This window comes from Salmo salar, chromosome ssa13 (assembly GCF_905237065.1).
Source record: "Salmo salar chromosome ssa13, Ssal_v3.1, whole genome shotgun sequence".
Lineage (NCBI taxonomy): Eukaryota > Metazoa > Chordata > Actinopteri > Salmoniformes > Salmonidae > Salmo > Salmo salar.
This window is the reverse complement of record NC_059454.1, coordinates 45439908-45459092: the sequence shown is the minus strand read 5'-3', so window position 1 is coordinate 45459092 and position 19185 is coordinate 45439908. Positions and strand designations below refer to the sequence as shown.

General features: G+C 42.2%; 1 protein-coding gene across 7 annotated transcripts in view; it reads left to right on the top strand.

Annotated features, from left to right (window-relative positions):
• The window catches only part of LOC100380420 (ubiquitination factor E4B, UFD2 homolog (S. cerevisiae)), a 93670-nt gene that overhangs the window by 25650 nt on the left and 48835 nt on the right, over positions 1–19185 (top strand). For 3 of the 7 annotated variants that reach the window (XM_014135589.2, XM_014135592.2, XM_045692216.1), the window contains 6 exons: positions 8150–8297; positions 8537–8762; positions 10590–11048; positions 12311–12415; positions 15202–15343; positions 17288–17388. In XM_014135589.2, the coding sequence (XP_013991064.1) occupies positions 8150–8297; positions 8537–8762; positions 10590–11048; positions 12311–12415; positions 15202–15343; positions 17288–17388 (1181 nt within the window). The remainder of the gene's footprint in view (positions 1–8149; positions 8298–8536; positions 8763–10589; positions 11049–12310; positions 12416–15201; positions 15344–17287; positions 17389–19185) is intronic. The other 4 variants (XM_014135590.2, XM_014135591.2, XM_014135593.2 and 1 more) reach the window with 4 other exon arrangements.

Below are 19185 nucleotides of genomic sequence, written 5' to 3'. Positions count from 1 at the left end.
TGTATGTAATCTTCTGACCCACTGGGAATGTGATGAAAGAAATAAAAGCTGAAATCATTCTCTCTACTATTATTCTGACATTTCGCATTTTTAAAATAAAGTGGTGATCCTAACTGACCTAAAACAGGGAATTTTTACTGGGATTAAATGTCTGGAATTGTGAAACTGAGTTTGAATGCATTTGGCTAAGGTGTATGTAAACTTCCGACTTCAACTGTACATACAGTGCTTCGGAAAGTTCAGACCCCTTGACTTTTTCCATATTTTATGTTACAGCCCTATTCTAATATATATATATTTTTAAATACAAAATCTTTAGCAATCTACACACAATACCCCATAATGACTAAGGAGAAAAAGGGTTTTTGATTTTTTTTGCAAATGCATTAACTAAAACCGTATTCATACCCTTTGCTATGAGACTCAAAATTGAGCTCAGGTGCATCCTGCTTCCATTGATCGTCTTTGAGATATTTCAAAAATTTGATTGGAGTCCACCTGTGGTAAATTCAATTGATTGAACATTTGGAAAGGCACACACCTGTCTGTCTGATGTCCCACAGTTGACATTGCATGTCAGAGCAAAAACCAAGCAATGAGGTCAAAGGAATTGTCCGTGGAGCTCCAAGACAGGCTTGTGTTGAGGCACAGATCTGGGAAAGGATACCAAAACAATTCTACACCATTTTAGGTCCCCAAGAACACAGTGGCCTCCATCATTCTTAAATGGCAGAAGTTTGGAACCACCAAAACAAGATTCTCTGGTCTGATGAAACCAAGATTGAACTCTTTAGCCTTAATGCCAAGTGTCACGTCTGGAGGGAACCTGGCACCATCCCTACGGTGAAGTATAGTGGTGTTAGCATTATGCTGTGGGGAGGTTTTTTTTGTGTTAGAGACTGGGAGACTAGTCAGGATCGAGGCAAAGATGAACGGAGCAAAGGGAGCAACGACCCTAAGCACACAGCCAAGACAATGCAGGAGTGGCTTCAGGACAAGTCTCAATGTCCTTTTTAACCTTTTTTTTAACTAGGCCTGTCAGTTAAGAACAAATTCTTACTTACAATGACGGCCTACCCCGGCCAAACCCTCCCCTAACCCGGACGACGCTGGGCCAATTGTGCGCCGCCCTATGGGACTCCCGATCACGGCCGGTTGTGATACAGCCCGGGCTCAAACCAGGGTCTATAGTGACGCCTCATGCTCTGAGATGCTGTGTCTTAGACTACTGCGCCCAGACTTGAACCTCGATCGAACCTGAAAATAGCTTTGCAGCAACACTCCCCATCCAACCTGACCGAGCTTGAGAGGATCTGCAGAGAAGAATGGGAGAAACTCCCCAAATACAGGTGTGCCAAGCTTGTAGTGTCATACCCAAGAAGACTCTAGGCTGTAATCCCTGCCAAAGGTGCTTCAACAACGTACTGAGTAAAGGGTCTGAATACTTGTGATATTTTTTTTTTTTATTTTTTTAAATAAATTAGAAAAAACGTCAACCTGTTTTTTTCGTCCTTATATGGTATTGTGTGTAGATTGAGGTAAAATAACCATTTAATACATTTTAGAATAAGGCTGTAACAAAATGTCAAGTCAAGGGGTCTGACTATTTTCCGAAGTCGTCATAAAAAATGTTTTTTCATAGTTGGGCATCAGATTGTATAAATATCCAGGAAATCAGCTCTAAGTGATTTTAATTTAGTAAATCTGTTCTCAAATATTGCCACGCATAATAGAGACGTGATCGTATACAAATGTAGGCAAGGTTTGAAGTTATTGTTTTAGAAAAATAAATTTTAAATGTTTATTTTAATTATCTTGGCCCAGCGTCATCCGGGGTAGGCCGTCATTGTTTATAAGAAATTTGTTCTAAACTGACTTGCCTAGTTTTAATAAAGGTAAAAATAGTTGACCACACATTGCTTCAAATCCTCTTACAATAATTTGATGACTTTGGGAGTTTCAGTTAACCAATGTGTTGCCTGAAATTCCATTAGCCTACTTTATTACATTATTTCCATCATTCAGTGATATTTATTCCCATAGTGATTTGTAACGGCTCCATCCAGATATGGTTAGACAACAGTGCATGTGCTGCGCTATGCAAAGAGAGAGGTGAAGTTATATGCCTCACAAACACCCATTAATACATTTTAAAGTCCCTAAACTAGGCAATAGTCTATTGTCCTGCTGCTAACCTATGGTGGATGGCTTCTTTTTGTTCCAATTTATTGGAAAGGCTGCTAAACTATTTAAATCTGGCCCACAGTGTTGTTCCGTGCTTAGTGCATTTAAACTCCATTCTCCGCCTGACTCTCTACAGATGCCATCAGATGTTTCTTTCTATTGTTGTTATCCATTGGTAACATTCCTCAAGTAAATGTAATAAATAAAAAGCAGACATTAAGTAGCTCAAGTCTTAAATGTTAAACCTTTTTTTATTTTACTGTGCTTAGTAGCCAAGGCTATATGGCTGTGCCATTTAACTTGTTAATTTAGCAGAACTTACTAACAATATAACAGAACATTTTCATTTCTCTTAGAATTAAAACCTTAGTGCAACAACAGTTTTAGTAAGTAATAGGCTACAGTCAGTTACAGCTTCTACTAACAAAGTAGTAACAATTAGTATTTTTTTTGAGTGTGCACATGGGACAAAGGAAGAGCAATTCTTACAGTATTGTTCTAAATTCAATCACCCTCTTCATCCTCATCATTCAGTTCACAGCCTAGTGGATATAAGTATTTTAGACACGTGAATTAGGCCTGAAGTAAAATCCTTGTCAAAAGCGCAAGAGATATGGTAAACGTGCGGTAGATTACAATTTCTGCCCCTTTTGGAACAGTGTGAACAACTATGTAATACCAGAGTCTGTTCTAATGAAAACAAATTGTAATGCCTTTATAACAAAGCTTTTAATAACAGCCTGATTTGTGAAATTACTTTATCTGACATTTAGCGGTTGCCAATAGCTTGGTGATCACAGAATCAGTAGGATATATTAAACAAACACCCAAATAGGCAACAGAAGCATAGGACTGAGTGAGTCACTCAGACATCCCAGAATGTGTTGACAGAACTTAAGCAAATTGTACAATCTGGCCAGATTGATATTATTGATATTATTGATGTTATTTGGTCACAGAGTGACATGTAATAACAAGGGCTGCCAAAATATTAAAATAATGAATAGAGTTAATGGCATTAACATTTGGCTCATAGGTTTTTCCATTTAAAAAGCAGTGCATTGAGTTTACAGGCATACTTGCTTTGATTGTAAGAGATGGAAACTCAACATGTTGTACATTGTTTTAATGGCATTTTCACCATGAACAACAAGTCACTGAAACATACAGCTGTTAATGCTGCCAATGTTTAAGTAGGCCTACTCCGTCTTATCAATGTTCTTGATTAACACTTGCGCACATGACACACACATACACGGCTTTACAGTGCCTTCAGAAAGTATTCATACCCCTAGACTTATTCCACATTTTGTTACAGCCTGAATTAAAAATGGATAAAAAAAATAATAATAATCCTTCTGCACACAATGCCACAGAATGACAAATTTCATACATGTTTTTAGAAATGTTTGTAAATGAAATACAGATGCCTCTTTTCCATAAGTATTCACACCCCACCTGAGTCAATATATGTTAGAATCACCTTTTGGCAGCGATTACTGTTTTGAGTCTTTCTGGGTAAGTCTCTAAAGAGCTTTGCAGACGTGGATTGTACAATATTTGCACATTATTTTTTAACTTCAAGCTCTGTCAAGTTGGTGGTTGAGCTTCGTTAGAAAGCCGTTTTCAAGTCTTGCCATAGATTTAAGCAGATTTTTAAATCAAACTGTAACTAGGCCACTCAGGAACATTTAATGTTGTCTTGTTAGGAAACTCCAGTGTACATTTGGCCTTGTTTAAGGTTATTGTCCTACTGAAAGGTGAATTTGTCTCCCAGTGTCTATTGGAAAGCAGACTGAACTAGGTTTCCTCGAGGATTTTGCCTGTTTCCTAAAACAAACTCCCTAGTCCTTGCCGATGACAAGCATACCCATAACATGATGCAGCCACCATGCTTGAAAATGTGAAGTGGTAATCAGTGATGTTGAATTTGCCCGAAACTCAACGCTTTGTATTCAGGACATAAAGTTAATTTCTTTGCCACATTTTTAGCTGTTTTAATTTAGGGACTTATTGCCAACAGGATGCATGTTTTGGAATATTTTTATTCTGTACAGGATTTCTTTTCTCTTTGTCATTTAGGTTAGTATTGTGGAATAACTACAATGTTGTTGATCCATCCTCAGTTTTCTCCTCTCACAGCCATTAAACTTTGTTACTGGTTTAAAGTCACCATTGACCTCATGGTGAAATCCCTGAGCGGTTTCTTTCCTCTCCGTCAACTGAGTTAGGAAGGGAGCCTGTGTCTACCAATAGTGTCTACCGTGTCTACCACCCTTTGCAAGGCATTGAAAAACCTCATTGACATTATGGGGTATTGTGTGTATGCCAGTGGAACAATCACCATTTAGTCAATTTTAAATTCAGGCTGTAACACAAGAAAATGTAGAATAAGTCTAAGTGTGTGAATACTTTCTGAAGGTACTGTTAAAGCTTCAGGCATTCTAAATGAGTGTCAACTGTAGAAAACAAACTGGCTTTATGGTTACAACTTGTCCAACAATGTTATGAAAACACTGTAACCGTCTGTACTGTTCAGATAACTTTACTAACATAGGCTTACACAATCCCTCACCCGCTCTCACACATCCTTTCTCTCACATCACAATCATCCACACCCCACTCTTTCATATGCAGCCTACTTTGAAGTATCTCTTAGTAGCCTATTCCTTTTAAGTTCTTCCTGTGCCATCCAAATTTGTGCATCGCCTAGTCAGTGGTCAAGTTAGCAGATTGCTAGCTAGGTAACATGTCTAGCTAAACAATGTTTTCTTATTAAACAAAAAATTGCGTCTCGTGAGTAGTTTAAAATGGCCCGCGATATGTGCACAAATCTCCGGTATTATTGGGTTGGGGTTTTGGCTAGAGGCACACGGTCTTGGGCTGCATAAAGGACACACCTCTTGACTGTAGCTGTGTTCCGTGTTGTGTTCTGCGCTTAAGGGTCCGTGCAGAAACGCTGCGCTTAAGAAATGGAACGCAATTAACGTAAAATAAAGGTATTGGGATAAACATCACATGTTCAGGGTTCGTACTGTCATGAAAATCCTGGAAATATCATGGAATAAAATGTTTTCCAAGCCTAGAAAAGTTTTTGGAAAATTATGAAATCCGAAAAGTTTTGGGAATAATTTCTGCTAATGTAATTTATTTAGGCACATTTCATTTTTTTACATTTCTTTTTAATCAAATAAAAATCTACCAGGATCGGAATGATACTTAAGCAGTCTGTTTGCCATCCTCACCTGCGTGAGTGCGAGACGAGTGGATTGTTGCTCAAGGAGAGAGTCTGACATTGCAGAAGCAGGTAGTCCTAGCCTATAAAATATGATAGAGAACAGACTAACTAGGTAGCCAATTTAAAACGTATACAGTTGAAGTCGGAAGTTTACATACAATTTACTATGAGTTGACATGTTCACCGTTGAGAGGCTGGTAGAGGGAAGCGCAGTCGATTTGACTGTCAAAAGCTACTGTTTCTCTCAAATAAAAGCCGGCAGAGAGAGAATTATTTTAAACCGTCACTTATCCCCTTCTCAGTTATGCCAAAGTCAGACAGAACTTGCTTAGGCAGGTAAGAAGAGGATCACCAGCAGTCCGAGAGAGCTTAAACAGTAGCTTGATTTAGCTTCTTTTTTTGAGATGGTACATGCGTTTCTCAATTGTCTGAAAAATTGCCAGTCCACTACAGTCAGTTTTCCTTGCTTTGGCCCAGGCCTGATTTCTCATCTGAACGAGCTCAGATCTAACCCATGGCGTTCTTTGGAGCTATCGTTCACTCTGAATTCTTTAAGGGTGGTGTTTTTCTGTCAAAAATATTTCCTAAATTCACCAAACTTGCTTCAGAAACAGGCTCAATCATCGAGTGAGTTTTACTTCAAATGAATTAATTCAAAGGCATATTTCCATGCTTTCAATTGTGTAAGATGGCTGAACTCATCTCTTAACTGGTAAAATATACAGTGCATTCAGAAAGTATTCAGACCTCTTGCCTTTTGTTACGTTACAGCCTTATTCTAAAATGGATGAAATTTCACATTTACATAAGTATTCAGACCCTTTAATCAGTACTTTGTTGAAGCATCTTTGGCAGCGATTACAGCATCAAGTCTTCTTGGGTATGACGCTACAAGCTTGACACAACTGTATTTGTGGAGTTTCTCCCATTCTTCTCTGCATATTCCCTCAAGCTCTGTCAGGTTGGATGGGGAGCGTCGCTGCACAGCTATTTTCAGGTTCTATCCAGAGATGTTTGATCGCGTTCAAGTCTGCGGTCTGGCTGGGCCACTCAAGGACATTCAGAGACTTGTCCGGAAGCCACTCCTGCGTTGTCTTGGCTGTGTACTTAGGTTCGTTGTCCTGTTGGAAGATGAACCTTCACCCCAGTCTGAGGTCCTGAGCGCTCTGGAGCAGGTTTTCATCAAGGATCGGTCTGTACTTTGCTCTGTTCATCTTTCCCTCGATCCTGACTTCATCTTTCCCTCCCAGTCCCTGCTGCTGAAAAACATCCCCACAGCATGATGCTGCCACCACAATGCTTCACTGTAGGGAGGGTGCCAGGTTTCCTCCAAATGTGACGCTTGGCATTCAGGCCAAAGAGTTCAATCTTGGTTTCATCAGACCAGAGACTCTTGTTTTTCATGGTCGGAGAGTCCTTTAGGTGTCTTTTGGCAAACTCAAATAGGACTGTCTTTTTACTGAGGAGTGGCTTCCTTCTGGCCACTCTACCATAAAGGCCTGATTTGGTGGAGTGCTGCCGAGATGGCTGTCCTTCTGGAAAGTTCTCCCATCTCCACAGAGGAACTCTGGATCTCTGTCACAGTGACCATTGTGTTCTTAGTCACCTTTCTCCCCCGATTGCTTAGTTTGGCCGGGCGGCCAGCTCTAGGAAGAGTCTTGGTGGTTCCAAACTAATTCTATTTAAGAATGTTGAAGGCCACTGTGTTCTTGGAAATGTTTTGGTACCCTTCCCCAGATCTGTTCCTCAACAAAATTCTTCTCAGAGCTCTCTGGATAATTCCTTCAACCTCGTGGCTTGGTTTTTGATCTGACATGCACTGTCAACTGTGGGACCTTATATAGACAGGTGTGTGCCTTTCCCAATCGTGTCCGATCAATTTAATTTACCACAGGTGTACTCCAATGAAGTTGTAGAAATATATCTCAAGGATAATCAAAGGAAACAGGATGCACCTGATCTCTGTCGAGTCTGATAGCGACGGGTCTGAATAATCTTTGTAAACATTTCTAAAAAACTGTTTTTGCTTTGTCATTATGGTTTATTGTGTGTAGATTGAGGAACATGTTTTATTTAATCCATTGTAGAATAAGGCTGTAACAAAATGTGAAAATCTATGGAAAAGTTAACAGCATGTTTTAAATGAAGTCTCTGTCCAAGGTCCTGAACGTGAACATGGATAGGCCCTGCCCTACTGTGATTTCCAGACAACAGCTCTGTCCATTGTGCTAACCCCAATAGTTTGATTTAAGATGAATGGACTGTCACTTGGTTGATGTTAATCCAAATTAGTTGTCTAATATTTAGTGCTGCCTTATTGAATGTCGGCTTTATATTTCAAAATGAAATCTTATTGAATCTCTTAACGTTGATAGAGAAATATAATGCTTTGACTGTTATTTGTCGATTTTCAAAAATTGTAATGTAGTTTGTTATTACTACCTTACTGAATGCAGGCCTTATTTTTCTAAATTAATTTGAATTGAAGGAAAAAATAAACGGTGCTGTTGATCATCACTTTGTTTTTTCAAGTTCACATGTCGGCCTCTTGGCCTTCGCTTCACACATTGAACCCTGATCCCCCTGCATTTACCCAAGGGTATGTAAATGTTGATTTTTACCGCCTATCGGTACACTCAACATGACCGCAGGTCCACCTGTCACTTGAACAGCATTGTCCGCTCTAGCTATTACTTCTAACTCTCCATGGGTGTGCCTGTGTGCCAGGAATCCGCTGAAACCTCAGATGTCTCTGAAGAGCAGGCTCTGCAGCTCATCTGTAAGATCCTGCGTGTCTCCTGGAAGGAGCAAGACAGAGATGTCATCTTTCTCCCCTCGCTTGCCACAGAGTTCCACCAGAACAGCCCCAAAGACGGTAGGGCAAAGATGCAGGAGAGTTAGATTAGTGCTTTATGATATTGGCATCTGAATGCAATAGCTATAAAAAAAAGTATCTCCTCTAACCCAACGTTTCTGTTGCAATTTGAAGAAAATATTTGTGTTAAATTGAAATGCGAATAGTTTTTTTCTCTCATGTATACTTCTGTACGTTGCACTGCAATGACAAGTCACAAATGAAGTGTGTGTGTGTGCTATTTCTCTTCCTCCTCCCAGTCTACTCTGACTTCAAAGACCTGATTGGCCAGATCCTGATGGAGGTTCTCATGATGTCCACCATGTCCCACATCCACAACCCCTTCGCCAGCCTGACTACCACGTCCCAGCCAATTGCTGCTGCTAAATCTCCCGACCACCACCTGAGGCTGGTTCAGCCCTCTAGCCAGGGCGGTAGTCCCATGGCCACCTGTGCAGGCTCATTTGGGGCCAGCTCTCTGTCCAGGCAAGTACGCACCAATGACCCACAACTAGCCCCCAGTCCTGGGTAAATACAGTAGGACTGTGTCCCAAATGGCATTCTATTCCCTATACAGTGAGGGGGGAAAAGTATTTGATCCCCTGCTGATTTTGTACGTTTGCCCACTGACAAAGAAATGATCAGTCTATAATTTTAATGGTAGGTTTATTTGAACAGTGAGAGACAGAATAACAACAAAAAAATCCAGAAAAACGCATGTCAAAAATGTTGTAAAATGATTTGCCTTTTAATGAGGGAAATAAGTATTTGACCCCTCTACAAAACATGACTTAGCACTTGTTGGCAAAACCCTTGTTGGCAATCACAGAGGTCAGACGTTTCTTGTAGTTGGCCAAAAGGTTTGCACACATCTCAGAAGGGATTTTGTCCCACTCCTCTTTGCAGATCTTCTCCAAGTCATTAAGGTTTCGAGGCTGACGTTTGGCAACTCGAACCTTGAGCTCCCTCCACAGATTTTCTATGGGATTAAGGTCTGGAGACTGGCTAGGCCACTCCAGGACCGTAATGTGCTTCTTCTTGAGCCACTCTTTTGTTGCTTGGCCATGTTTTGGGTCATTGTCATGCTGGAATACCCATCCACGACCCATTTTCAATGCCCTGGCTGAGGGAAGGAGGTTCTCACCCAAGATTTGACGGTACATGGCCCCGTCCATCGTCCCTTTGATGCGGTGAAGTTGTCCTGTCCCCTTAGCAGAAAAACACCCCCAAAGCATAATGTTTCCACCTCCATGTTTGACGGTGGGGATGGTTCTTGGGGTCATAGGCAGCATTCCTCCTCCTCCAAACACGGCGAGTTGAGTTGATGCCAAAGAGCTCCATTTTGGTCTCATCTGACCACAACACTTTCACCCAGTTGTCCTCTGAATCATTCAGATGTTCATTGGCAAACTTCAGACGGGCATGTATATGTGCTTTCTTGAGCAGGGGGACCTTGCGGGCGCTGCAGGATTTCAGTCCTTCACGGCGTAGTGTTTTACCAATTGTTTTCTTGTTGACTATGGTCCCAGCTGCCTTGAGATCATTGACAAGATCCTCCCATGTAGTTCTGGGCTGATTCCTCACCGTTGTCATGATCATTTGCAACTCCACGATGTGAGATCTTTCATGGAGCCCCAGGCCGAGGGAGATTGACAGATCTTTTGTGTTTCTTCCATTTGCGAATAATTGCACCAACTGTTGTCACCTTCTCACCAAGCTGCTTGGCCATGGTCTTGTAGCCCATTCCAGCCTTGTGTAGGTCTACAATCTTGTCCCTGACATCCTTGGAGAGCTCTTTGGTCTTGGCCATGGTGGAGAGTTTAGAATCTGATTGATTGATTCTGTGGACAGGTGTTTTTTATACAGGTAACAAGGTGAGATTAGGAGCACTCCCTTTAAGAGTGTGCTCCTAATCTCAGCTCGTTACCTGTATAAAAGACACCTGAGAGCCAGAAATCTTTCTGATTTGAGAGGGGGTCAAATACTTATTTCCCTCATTAAAATGCAAATCAATTTATAACATTTTTGACATGTGTTTTTCTGGATTTGTTTGTTCTTATTCTGTCTCTCACTGTTCAAATAAACCTACCATTAAAATTATAGACTGATCATTTATTTGTCAGTGGGCAAATGTACAAAATCAGCAGGGGATCAAATACTTTTTCCCCTCACTGTAGAGCTCCCCTACTTTTGACTAGCTCCCATAGGGCTCTGGTCAGTAGGAAGTGTTGTCTTTTTTTGAACTGGCACAGTCATGGTATCGTTCTTCGTTAAGTTTTATATAACCCCTTTGTTTTGCCATGTTGTCCACAGCCTATACGGGTGTAGTCCACACCCACTGGCTTTGAACCCAGCCAGGATGACCTCTCCATCTCTACCTCCCTCCACCCCCTCCTCCCCACATCCAATGGTAGCCCCAAGTCCCCCTACCATGGCCAACCCCTCTAGGCTCTCTCTCTCCGCCCCCCTGCCCGTCTCCCAGCGCTACCGGCCCTATTCTGTCACCTTTCCCTGGGGGTTCTTCACCCCCCCTTCCCCCACTCTGGCTAGCCTCCCTGGGTTGTCCTCCGTCCCTGGCCCTGTCCCTGCATGTTTCCCAGCACCGCCCATCGCCCTGTCCCTGTTGCAGGCCCCAGCCCCAAGACTACCAACCATCCCCCAGTCGGTTCTCCTTCCCTCCCCCAGACCTCGCCCGCCCAGCTCCATGCCCCTCCCTCTGGTGCCCACCTCGCCCAGAGCAGCTGCCCGACAAGCTGCCCGGATCCCGTCTAGGTACCTCCTCAACCACCTGTGTGACAGAGTGACATGCAACAAGCTACCTTACTAAAACATTAATCCTCCTCCAGCCTCCGCTGCCCATGATATATCCCCCCTAACATGATTGGATTGGGGTATGAACTGAAAAGCTTGCTCTGTAGATTTAAAGGTGGTTGCAAATGCTGTCAAATGAGAAGTAAGCCCTTTCCACCAAGTTACAATTTAAATGTACTCTCTTGTGGTGCATGCCACTTCCTGAAATGTGCCACTAGACACTTGGGATGTGTCCCAATTGGCACCCTATTTACCATATAGTTCCCTACTTTTGACCAGGGCCCATAGCGAATACTGTATGGTGCCATTTTGGACGCAACCTTTGTTTGGTGGGTGATACTAGTCTCGTTGGGCATTCTTCCAAATCTCGTCTGGTACTAATATAACACTTGACCTGAGTGCACGTACCTCTTATGTCTGGTGTAAGAAAAACACGTTTAGCTAGCTTGTGTATTGCTACATGATGATGGGCTACTTGTGTAGGCCTACTGCGTAAATTAATATGGGCATTTTCCCAGACAGAGATTAAGCCTAGTCCTGGACTAAAAATACATTTCTACGGAGTTTCTCCATTGAGTTGCTTTTTTGTCCAGGGCTAGGTTTAATCTGTGTCTGGGGAAGAAGTCAGAGTAAAGGTTTACATATAATTTCCACCCATAAACCTTTAATTCTCTGATTAGAACAATTTACAATCGCTGTCATAAAAAAATTGTGTGTATGTGTAAATAGAATGCTCAGTGTTTGGTGAGTTGGGACATTGGCCCAGTTCTGATGAATAGAAACTTGGAGCTGGAACAGTGTCATTGAGAAACCAGGAGAAAAACCCTTTATTTTGCTTGCAAATGCATTGCTTGTCCTGCATGTTTTTTGTATGAAACATAGCTTTGGTACTCTTTGACTATGGTGGCTGTAGGAGCCCATGTGTCCTTGTATCTTCATATAAAATGTATTGATGTTTATGGAATAAGGTCAGCACTAGGGGAGTAGTCTGGTGTTTTATTCCACAGTGAATCACAATCAGGGTTCAGTTCAAGTCCGAGAGAAAGCGTGCTAGTCATATCACTTCCTTCCTACGTACTTTCCTCAGTGCTACCCTCTTTCTACCCTACCCCACCCTCTCTTATATATGACCTGTGTGTCTAAACTGTCCATCAAATCCCCATCTTAGTCTTCATGTTTTTCCACCCTGACCACCTATTTTATCCCTCATTTCTCCATGCCAGCCCCCTCTCCTTTCTGTTCTTCGCCCTCTCTGACATGTCTCAGGACAGCAGCGACGAAGAGGATGAGCAGGAGGAAGATTTTGCGCAGTTTCAGTTTGGGTCCAGGTATACACCGCTGCACGGCCTGTGTGTTCAGTAGACTCACCGGCAGGTAGGCCTGTACCCTACCTGCCCTAAGCTCTCTCCTGGCCCTTTACATTAAGTCTGAATTTGTCCTGCTAGGTGACCTAAACTGGGACATGATTAAACCACCTGACCGAGTCCTAAAGCAATGGGACTCCCTAAATCTTTCTCAGATTATTACCAATCCCACAGGGTATGACTCCAAACACCCAGAAAAGGCTACTCTCCTTAATGTTATCCTCACAAATAATCCTGACAGGTATCAGTCTGGTGTTTTCTGTAATGACCTTAGTGATCACTGTTTTACAGCCTGTGTTTGTAATGGCTGCTCAGTGAAACGACCTGTCCTGATTTGTCATAGACGCTTGCTAAACAACTTTGTTGAGCAACCTTCCTTCATGAACTGGCCTCTGTAAAATGGTATAGAATCAGCTTGATCCCCATGGCGAAGACGCTTGGACCTTCTTTTTGTCCGTGGTATTGTTAACACGTCCCCATAATGAACATGAGAATTAAAAACAGGTTCAGCCCCTGGTTCGACCATGATCTTGGTGAGTTACTCCACCCCAGGAATTGCATTTGGCGATAGGCTCGGCACACACATACTCATGCTGACTGGCTCTAGTTCAGGCAAATGAGAAATAAGTGCGCTCAGGCTATCCAGAAGGCTAAAGTTAGTTACTTTAAGGAGCCGTTCTGTAAGTCAGGATTCCTATTTGACTCAGCCATGCCTCCTTGCTCGTCCAACATTTCCTCATCTCCCACCCCTTCTAATGCGGCTATCCCCTATGCTTCTCCCTCTTTTCCCCCTGCCCCCCAACAAAGTTTCTCCCTGCAGGCAGTTACTGAGTCCAAGGTGCTGAAGGAGCTCCTGAAACTTGACCCCCAAAAGACATCTGGGTCAGATGGTTTAGACCCTTTAAGGTTGCTGCCCATATCATTGCCAAGCCTATCACCAGACTTTTTAACCTGTCTCTCCTTTCTGGAGAGGTTTTATTATTTTTATTTTTAAACCCAGCCCCCGTCCCCACAGGAGGCCTTTTGCCTTTTTGGTAGGCCGTCATTGTAAATAAGAATTTGTTCTTAACTGACTTGTCTAGTTAAGTAAATAAAATATTTAAACTGCATGCTTCAGCAGTGTGACAAGCCTAGCCACTAACCGCTGAGGTTGCATCCCAAATGGCACCCAATTCCCTACTTAGTGCACTAATTTTGACCAGAACCACAGGTCCCTGGTCAAATGTAGTGCACTATATAGGGAATAGGATGCCCTTTGGGACATAACCAGCATTAAACCACTGCAGGCCAGCTGCAGCAGGAACAGGTTGAGAAATGTAGAGGCTCTAAACACTTTCAGATTTTACGGGCCTCGGCTGTATTTGAAGCTCAGCCTTAGAACTAGTTTATTTCAGTACGGATTGAGGCAGGGTGCTCAGCCTTAGAACTAGTTTATTTCAGTACAGATTGAGGCAGGGTGCTCAGCTTTGTTGTCTGAATTGCAGTTAAGTGAACAAAAAAAAGATTAACTTGGCTAGCACTGCAGTTTGTAGCCTGATCAGGTACTCAAGCACTAGGATCCTGAAGGTCTTGGAAATAATCAGCATGAGTTTGGACCAGGATTGTAGTTTCCCAGTGAATTAGGCCTGTCATGTACTGTAGCTCAGATGGCCAATTTCTCTAGCTCTCGGATCAAATTTGTGATTTGTGGAAAGGATCAAAAGTTTAGACCTGTCTGTCAAGACCAGGCAAATGAGCCTTGGACGTGCATGTCGAAGACTGTGTTTAATCTTTCTGCAAGCAATATTCAGATCAAAGACGACAACAGGTTTGATCTTGTCTTCAGATGGTGTCTGTTGCTGCAAGTGCTGCTTGCTGCAGCCTGGATAAACAATCTGCTCGGTTGAAAGTGCAAGTTCTCAACCAATGTCACAAGACAATCAGTTCTCCGTTCTGTGCATTCAAGTCTCTGCTAGAAATCTGTCAAGCACCCTTTGCAAGAATATTGTGGATAATCATTCTGCCAGTCACTAAAAAGTTAATTTCTGCGGTATTGGCAGAACAGTTTTTGCCATACGTGTGCAACGCGCCCTGCTGTTTCCTAGCGATAGTTTGTCACAAACCTGTATAAATGATTTATTTTTTAATTAACTTTTAATGTCTGCAACTGTAGATGACAACATGACTAACGGTATAGCCAGAGGTTTGTGGTGATGTGAAGATGCTCACAGGTTACCCACCGGTCTGTCTTCTGAAACAGACCACTAGCAATGCATTAGCGTAGACACCTGTGAACCCTTGTGGTCAATGGATATCTCTGTAGAATCCATTACCTGTATTGTGTTCATTAGGCACCAAATGGAAGAAAATGGACTGAAACAAACCAGGAGGGAGCAAGCAACTACATGGAGTTGAACAAAAAGAAACACAAAAGGTTGCAAAAGGTTTTCTGTTGCGTGCCCTATTAAACATGACACAGCATTAAACTTCAAACTGCTATTGAGGGAAATTATTGAAGGAATTTTGTCAAATCGAAGAGTTAAGTTAGTTAGATTTCAAATGCAAGAATTGTGGATTAAAAATGCTGAAACACAATGTTGCAGTACTGTAGCTAACGTTTGACATTTCTTTCAGGAGAACCTGATAGGTCGCTTATTTACCACATTTGTCTACGCGCCTCGTTTCTTATGGTGCCTTGGTTCTGCTCCTGTCGTTCTGTTAAATGTAATGACTTTGTTTCCCTCTGTTTTACCCTCCATCTCTCTGTATAGTCTGGGTGTGTCTGCAGGGGGAATGGACTCGCAATCCTGCAACGACTGCTTCTCCATCGAGGCGTGCATGGAGACTGAGATGCTCAACTACCTCATCGAGCGCTTCGACAGTGTAAGCATGGAGGAAAGTAAGGCGCCAAAGGTAAACTGGAAACACCCCAAATATATGTGGCTCCCCACCTTAGGGTTGACCCCTATCTACTCATTTGGAAGTAGGGTTTTGGAATTGCCGGGGACCTCACGATACGATATTATCGCCGTACTTCGGTGCCGATATTTATTGCGATTCGATACTGCAATTTAAAAAAAATAATAATAATCCCCGATGTTCCAAACATATTGCTCACTATTTGTCTGCGGCAGAGAGAAAAGTGAGCACATGAGAATATTTGTTTTGATCAGTCATGGAAATGGAAGTACTGAAAACATGTTGGTTCACAATTTAAAAATAAGATGTAGAACAAGCTATAGGATGAAAAATTGTCGCAGGTACAGCCCACGAGTGCTAGCTAACGCTACTTAGCACAATTTTTTTTTGTGTATTTTACCAATCAATACATGGAGTCAAAGTAACATCGTCCCAAAAATAATATACCGATGGGTTTCTATAGATTCCCCCCCCCATCACTATTTGGAAACACCATTTTAAGATCGTGTCCCCAAACAATACTTACTTTTCTGCCATGCGTGGTGTGCTATGCCTAAGACCTCGGGTTGTAGCAGAAATGTCCTGAGATGAGGCAAAGTTAAATTTGCACATCGGAACGCTCTTTTCTGATTAAAGTGTGTGTTATTTAAAAGAGAGCTGGACAAAACACATGAACATAAACCCCTCGTGCAACACAAATCATGTAATACCCAGTTGAGTTCAAAGAGCCTGACCACAATTAGGGCTGCGGCGGTCATGACATTTTGTCAGCCGGTGATTTGTTAAGCTAATAACTGCCGGTCTCACGGTAATTTACCTTTTCAATGAACATAAACACATTTAGCATCTCCTGGCTTCCACGCACAGCCTACAAGCCACTGATGCAGACCTTTTGGAACATCTACATTTTAAAAAGTCTAAATTTATTTAATATAGCCTACACCATCACAATAAATCCATGATTTATTTTAGATGGGTCTAAAGAAAAGAAACAAGTCCTCCTATATGCTTAATTTAGTTATTTATGCAACTTTAGTTGTGATACCAACGTTGGGGTATAGGTTTTGATTTTTAATTCATTCTATAGACAGTTGCATAGCCTATAGAAATGTTGTGCAACATGAGCTCATGGGCTCTTATGAAGTGTTTGATTTAGATTTTCGAAAACATTTGCATTGATGTCAGAGTGATTAGAGAGACAATAGAGTGCTGAATACCAGGCAGTTAGCATGTTTGGTAGGCTACTAATGACCAGCAGCAGCATCAGACCACAGTTTTGGAAAAGCCTAGTGTTGGAATCGGCTAGACATTGAGATATTAAATAAATTATAGACTTGAATAGGTAGAGTGAAAGAGACTGGGTTGTATGTCAGAAGTTAATGGTCCTCTGTGGGAAGACGGATAGCTTTGGAATGTGTTGGGTGGTAGGGAGTAGAGCAACGGTTGAGATAGATGGACATCTGTGGACTGGGGGAAGGAGGGGTTGAGGTCAGTTCCCCAAAAGGGAGTAATCCGGGTTTAGTATCTGGTTACCTTCTTTCTGTTGACCATAAGATGTAAGGATTGGAGCGAGAAGGAGTGTCCTAAAGTGGGATGTATATAACTGGGATGGTGAGAAATGTTAAAAGAATTAAACTTGGTTAAGCTTCTCTAGTGTGCGTGAGTTATTTACTCTGAAAAATAAAAACCTAACACTAGTTACATGACGACACGGTCAGATGGAATTTGACTGCGGTCATGACTTGTGACCTGTGTGGTGGTAATGCGGTCACCGTAACAGCCCTAACCACAATACCGCTCACGATGAAAGCGCCAGTCCTCTGTGACCAAATTATGATTCTGCAGAAGAATGTGGAGACAGGGTCACCTTGACATGAGCAGCCCTGATGGTGTCAAAACAAACTGAACTTGTGCTTCTCTCTCCTCTTGTCTTCTCAGATTTGCAGCCACCCCAGGGTCAGCCAGCTCCTCAGCAACATACGCTCACAGTGCATTTCCCACGCCACTCTTGTCCTTCAGGGCGCCCTCACGCAGCCCAGGTCAGTCTGACACCTTCCTGTCACATGTGACCTCTTCCAATACTGTGGTCATAACAGTCATTTCTATTATTCTGTTCATCAGTGTTACCCCTGCCATTGAATAGGAGTGTCTAGCTGTCTAGGTCTGTTGCATGTTAGTTTCAGAGGACCCATTTATTTCAAATAGATATTTTTTTTAAAGCCCAAATATCTACTCGTAGACACATGGAAGAAAACAGCAATTAACTTGTCAATTGAAAATTGTAATGCCAGATGGCCTGGATGTTGCTTTCGCCTGGAAATTAAACTATGGAAAAGACATGTTTTGTTCGTCTGCCACTTCAGCGCCCCTAGCAGGAGCTACTGTTCTAACACCATAGCAACTCATTTATTTATCATTGGGTTCACATATCCACATTATTTTGCCATGCCTTTTACACCTTTGCTCCCACACTCGAGTTTTCTCTCACCATTCTCTGAGCAAGTTAGTTAGCATGCATGCTACCACTTGTTAAAAGGCAGAATACAAGTATATGATGCAAGGATTTGGTCAAAAATAAGTTTGTTCCTCCAAATAGTATTGGCCAGGAGACTCGTTCCAGGTATGTTGTGTGTCTGAGTAAAGCCTAAGTAATATCCTACGCAATACGCATTGCAAGAAAGAAAATTAGCTACGCAAAATGGCCAGCTTGCATAGCTGCAAGCGTGTGTAGCCTCAGTTTAGTAACTCGATGCAGTCAATCAGTACAATTTATTTATAAAGCTATTTTTACATCAGCAGATGTCACAAAGTGCTTATACAGAAACCCAGCCTAAAACACCAAAGCAAGCAATGCAGATGTAGAAGCATGGTGGCTAGGAAAAACTCCCTAGAAAGGCGCAAACCTAGGAAGAAACTTAACGCAGTCAGGGTCTGAGGAGTGGCCAGTCTTCTTCTGGTTGTGTCAGTGAAGATTGTTCTTCAAGATGTTGAAACATTCATAGGTGATCAGCAGGGTGAAATGATTATCACAGTGGTTGTAGAGGGTGCAACAGGTCAGCACCTTAGGAGGAAATGTCAGTTGGCTTTTCATAGCCGAGCATTCAGAGTATTTGTATCTATTAGGGATCCAACACATAATTACAGATAAAACATCATACCACTTCATATCTACAATACAAAATGTAGAATACCATCAAATTACACTGTAGGTGTGTGTAGAGTTTGTGTGCTAGCTCCTGTGTGCGTATGTGATTTGTCTGTACCTATGTGTCTCTTCACAGTACCCGCTGTTCCATGAGGTGTATTTTATCTGTGTTTTTTTTAAATCTAATTTTACTGCTGCATCAGTTTCTTGATGTGGAATAGAGTTCCATGTAGTCATGGTTCTATGTAGTACTGTGTGCCTCCTGTAGTCTGTTCTGGACTTGGGGACTGTGAAGAGACCTCTGGTGACATGTGTTGTGGGGTATGCATGGGTGTCCGAGCTGTGTGCCAGTAGTTTAAACAAACACCTCGGTGCATTCAGCATGTCAACATTTCTTACAAAAACAAGTAGTGATGAAGTCGAAGTCAATCTCTCCTCCACTTTGAGCCATGAGAGATTTACATGCATATCATTAATGTTAGCTCCCCATGTATATTTAGGGGCCAGCTGTGCTGCCCTGTTCTGAGCCAGTTGTAATTTTCCTAAATCCCTCTTTTTGGCACCTGACCACACGTCTCAACAGTAGTCCAGGTGCGACAAAACTAGGGCCTGTAGGACCAGCCTTGTTGATAGTGTTGTTAAGAAGGCAGATGAGCACCTTATTATGGACAGACTTATCCCCATCTTAGCT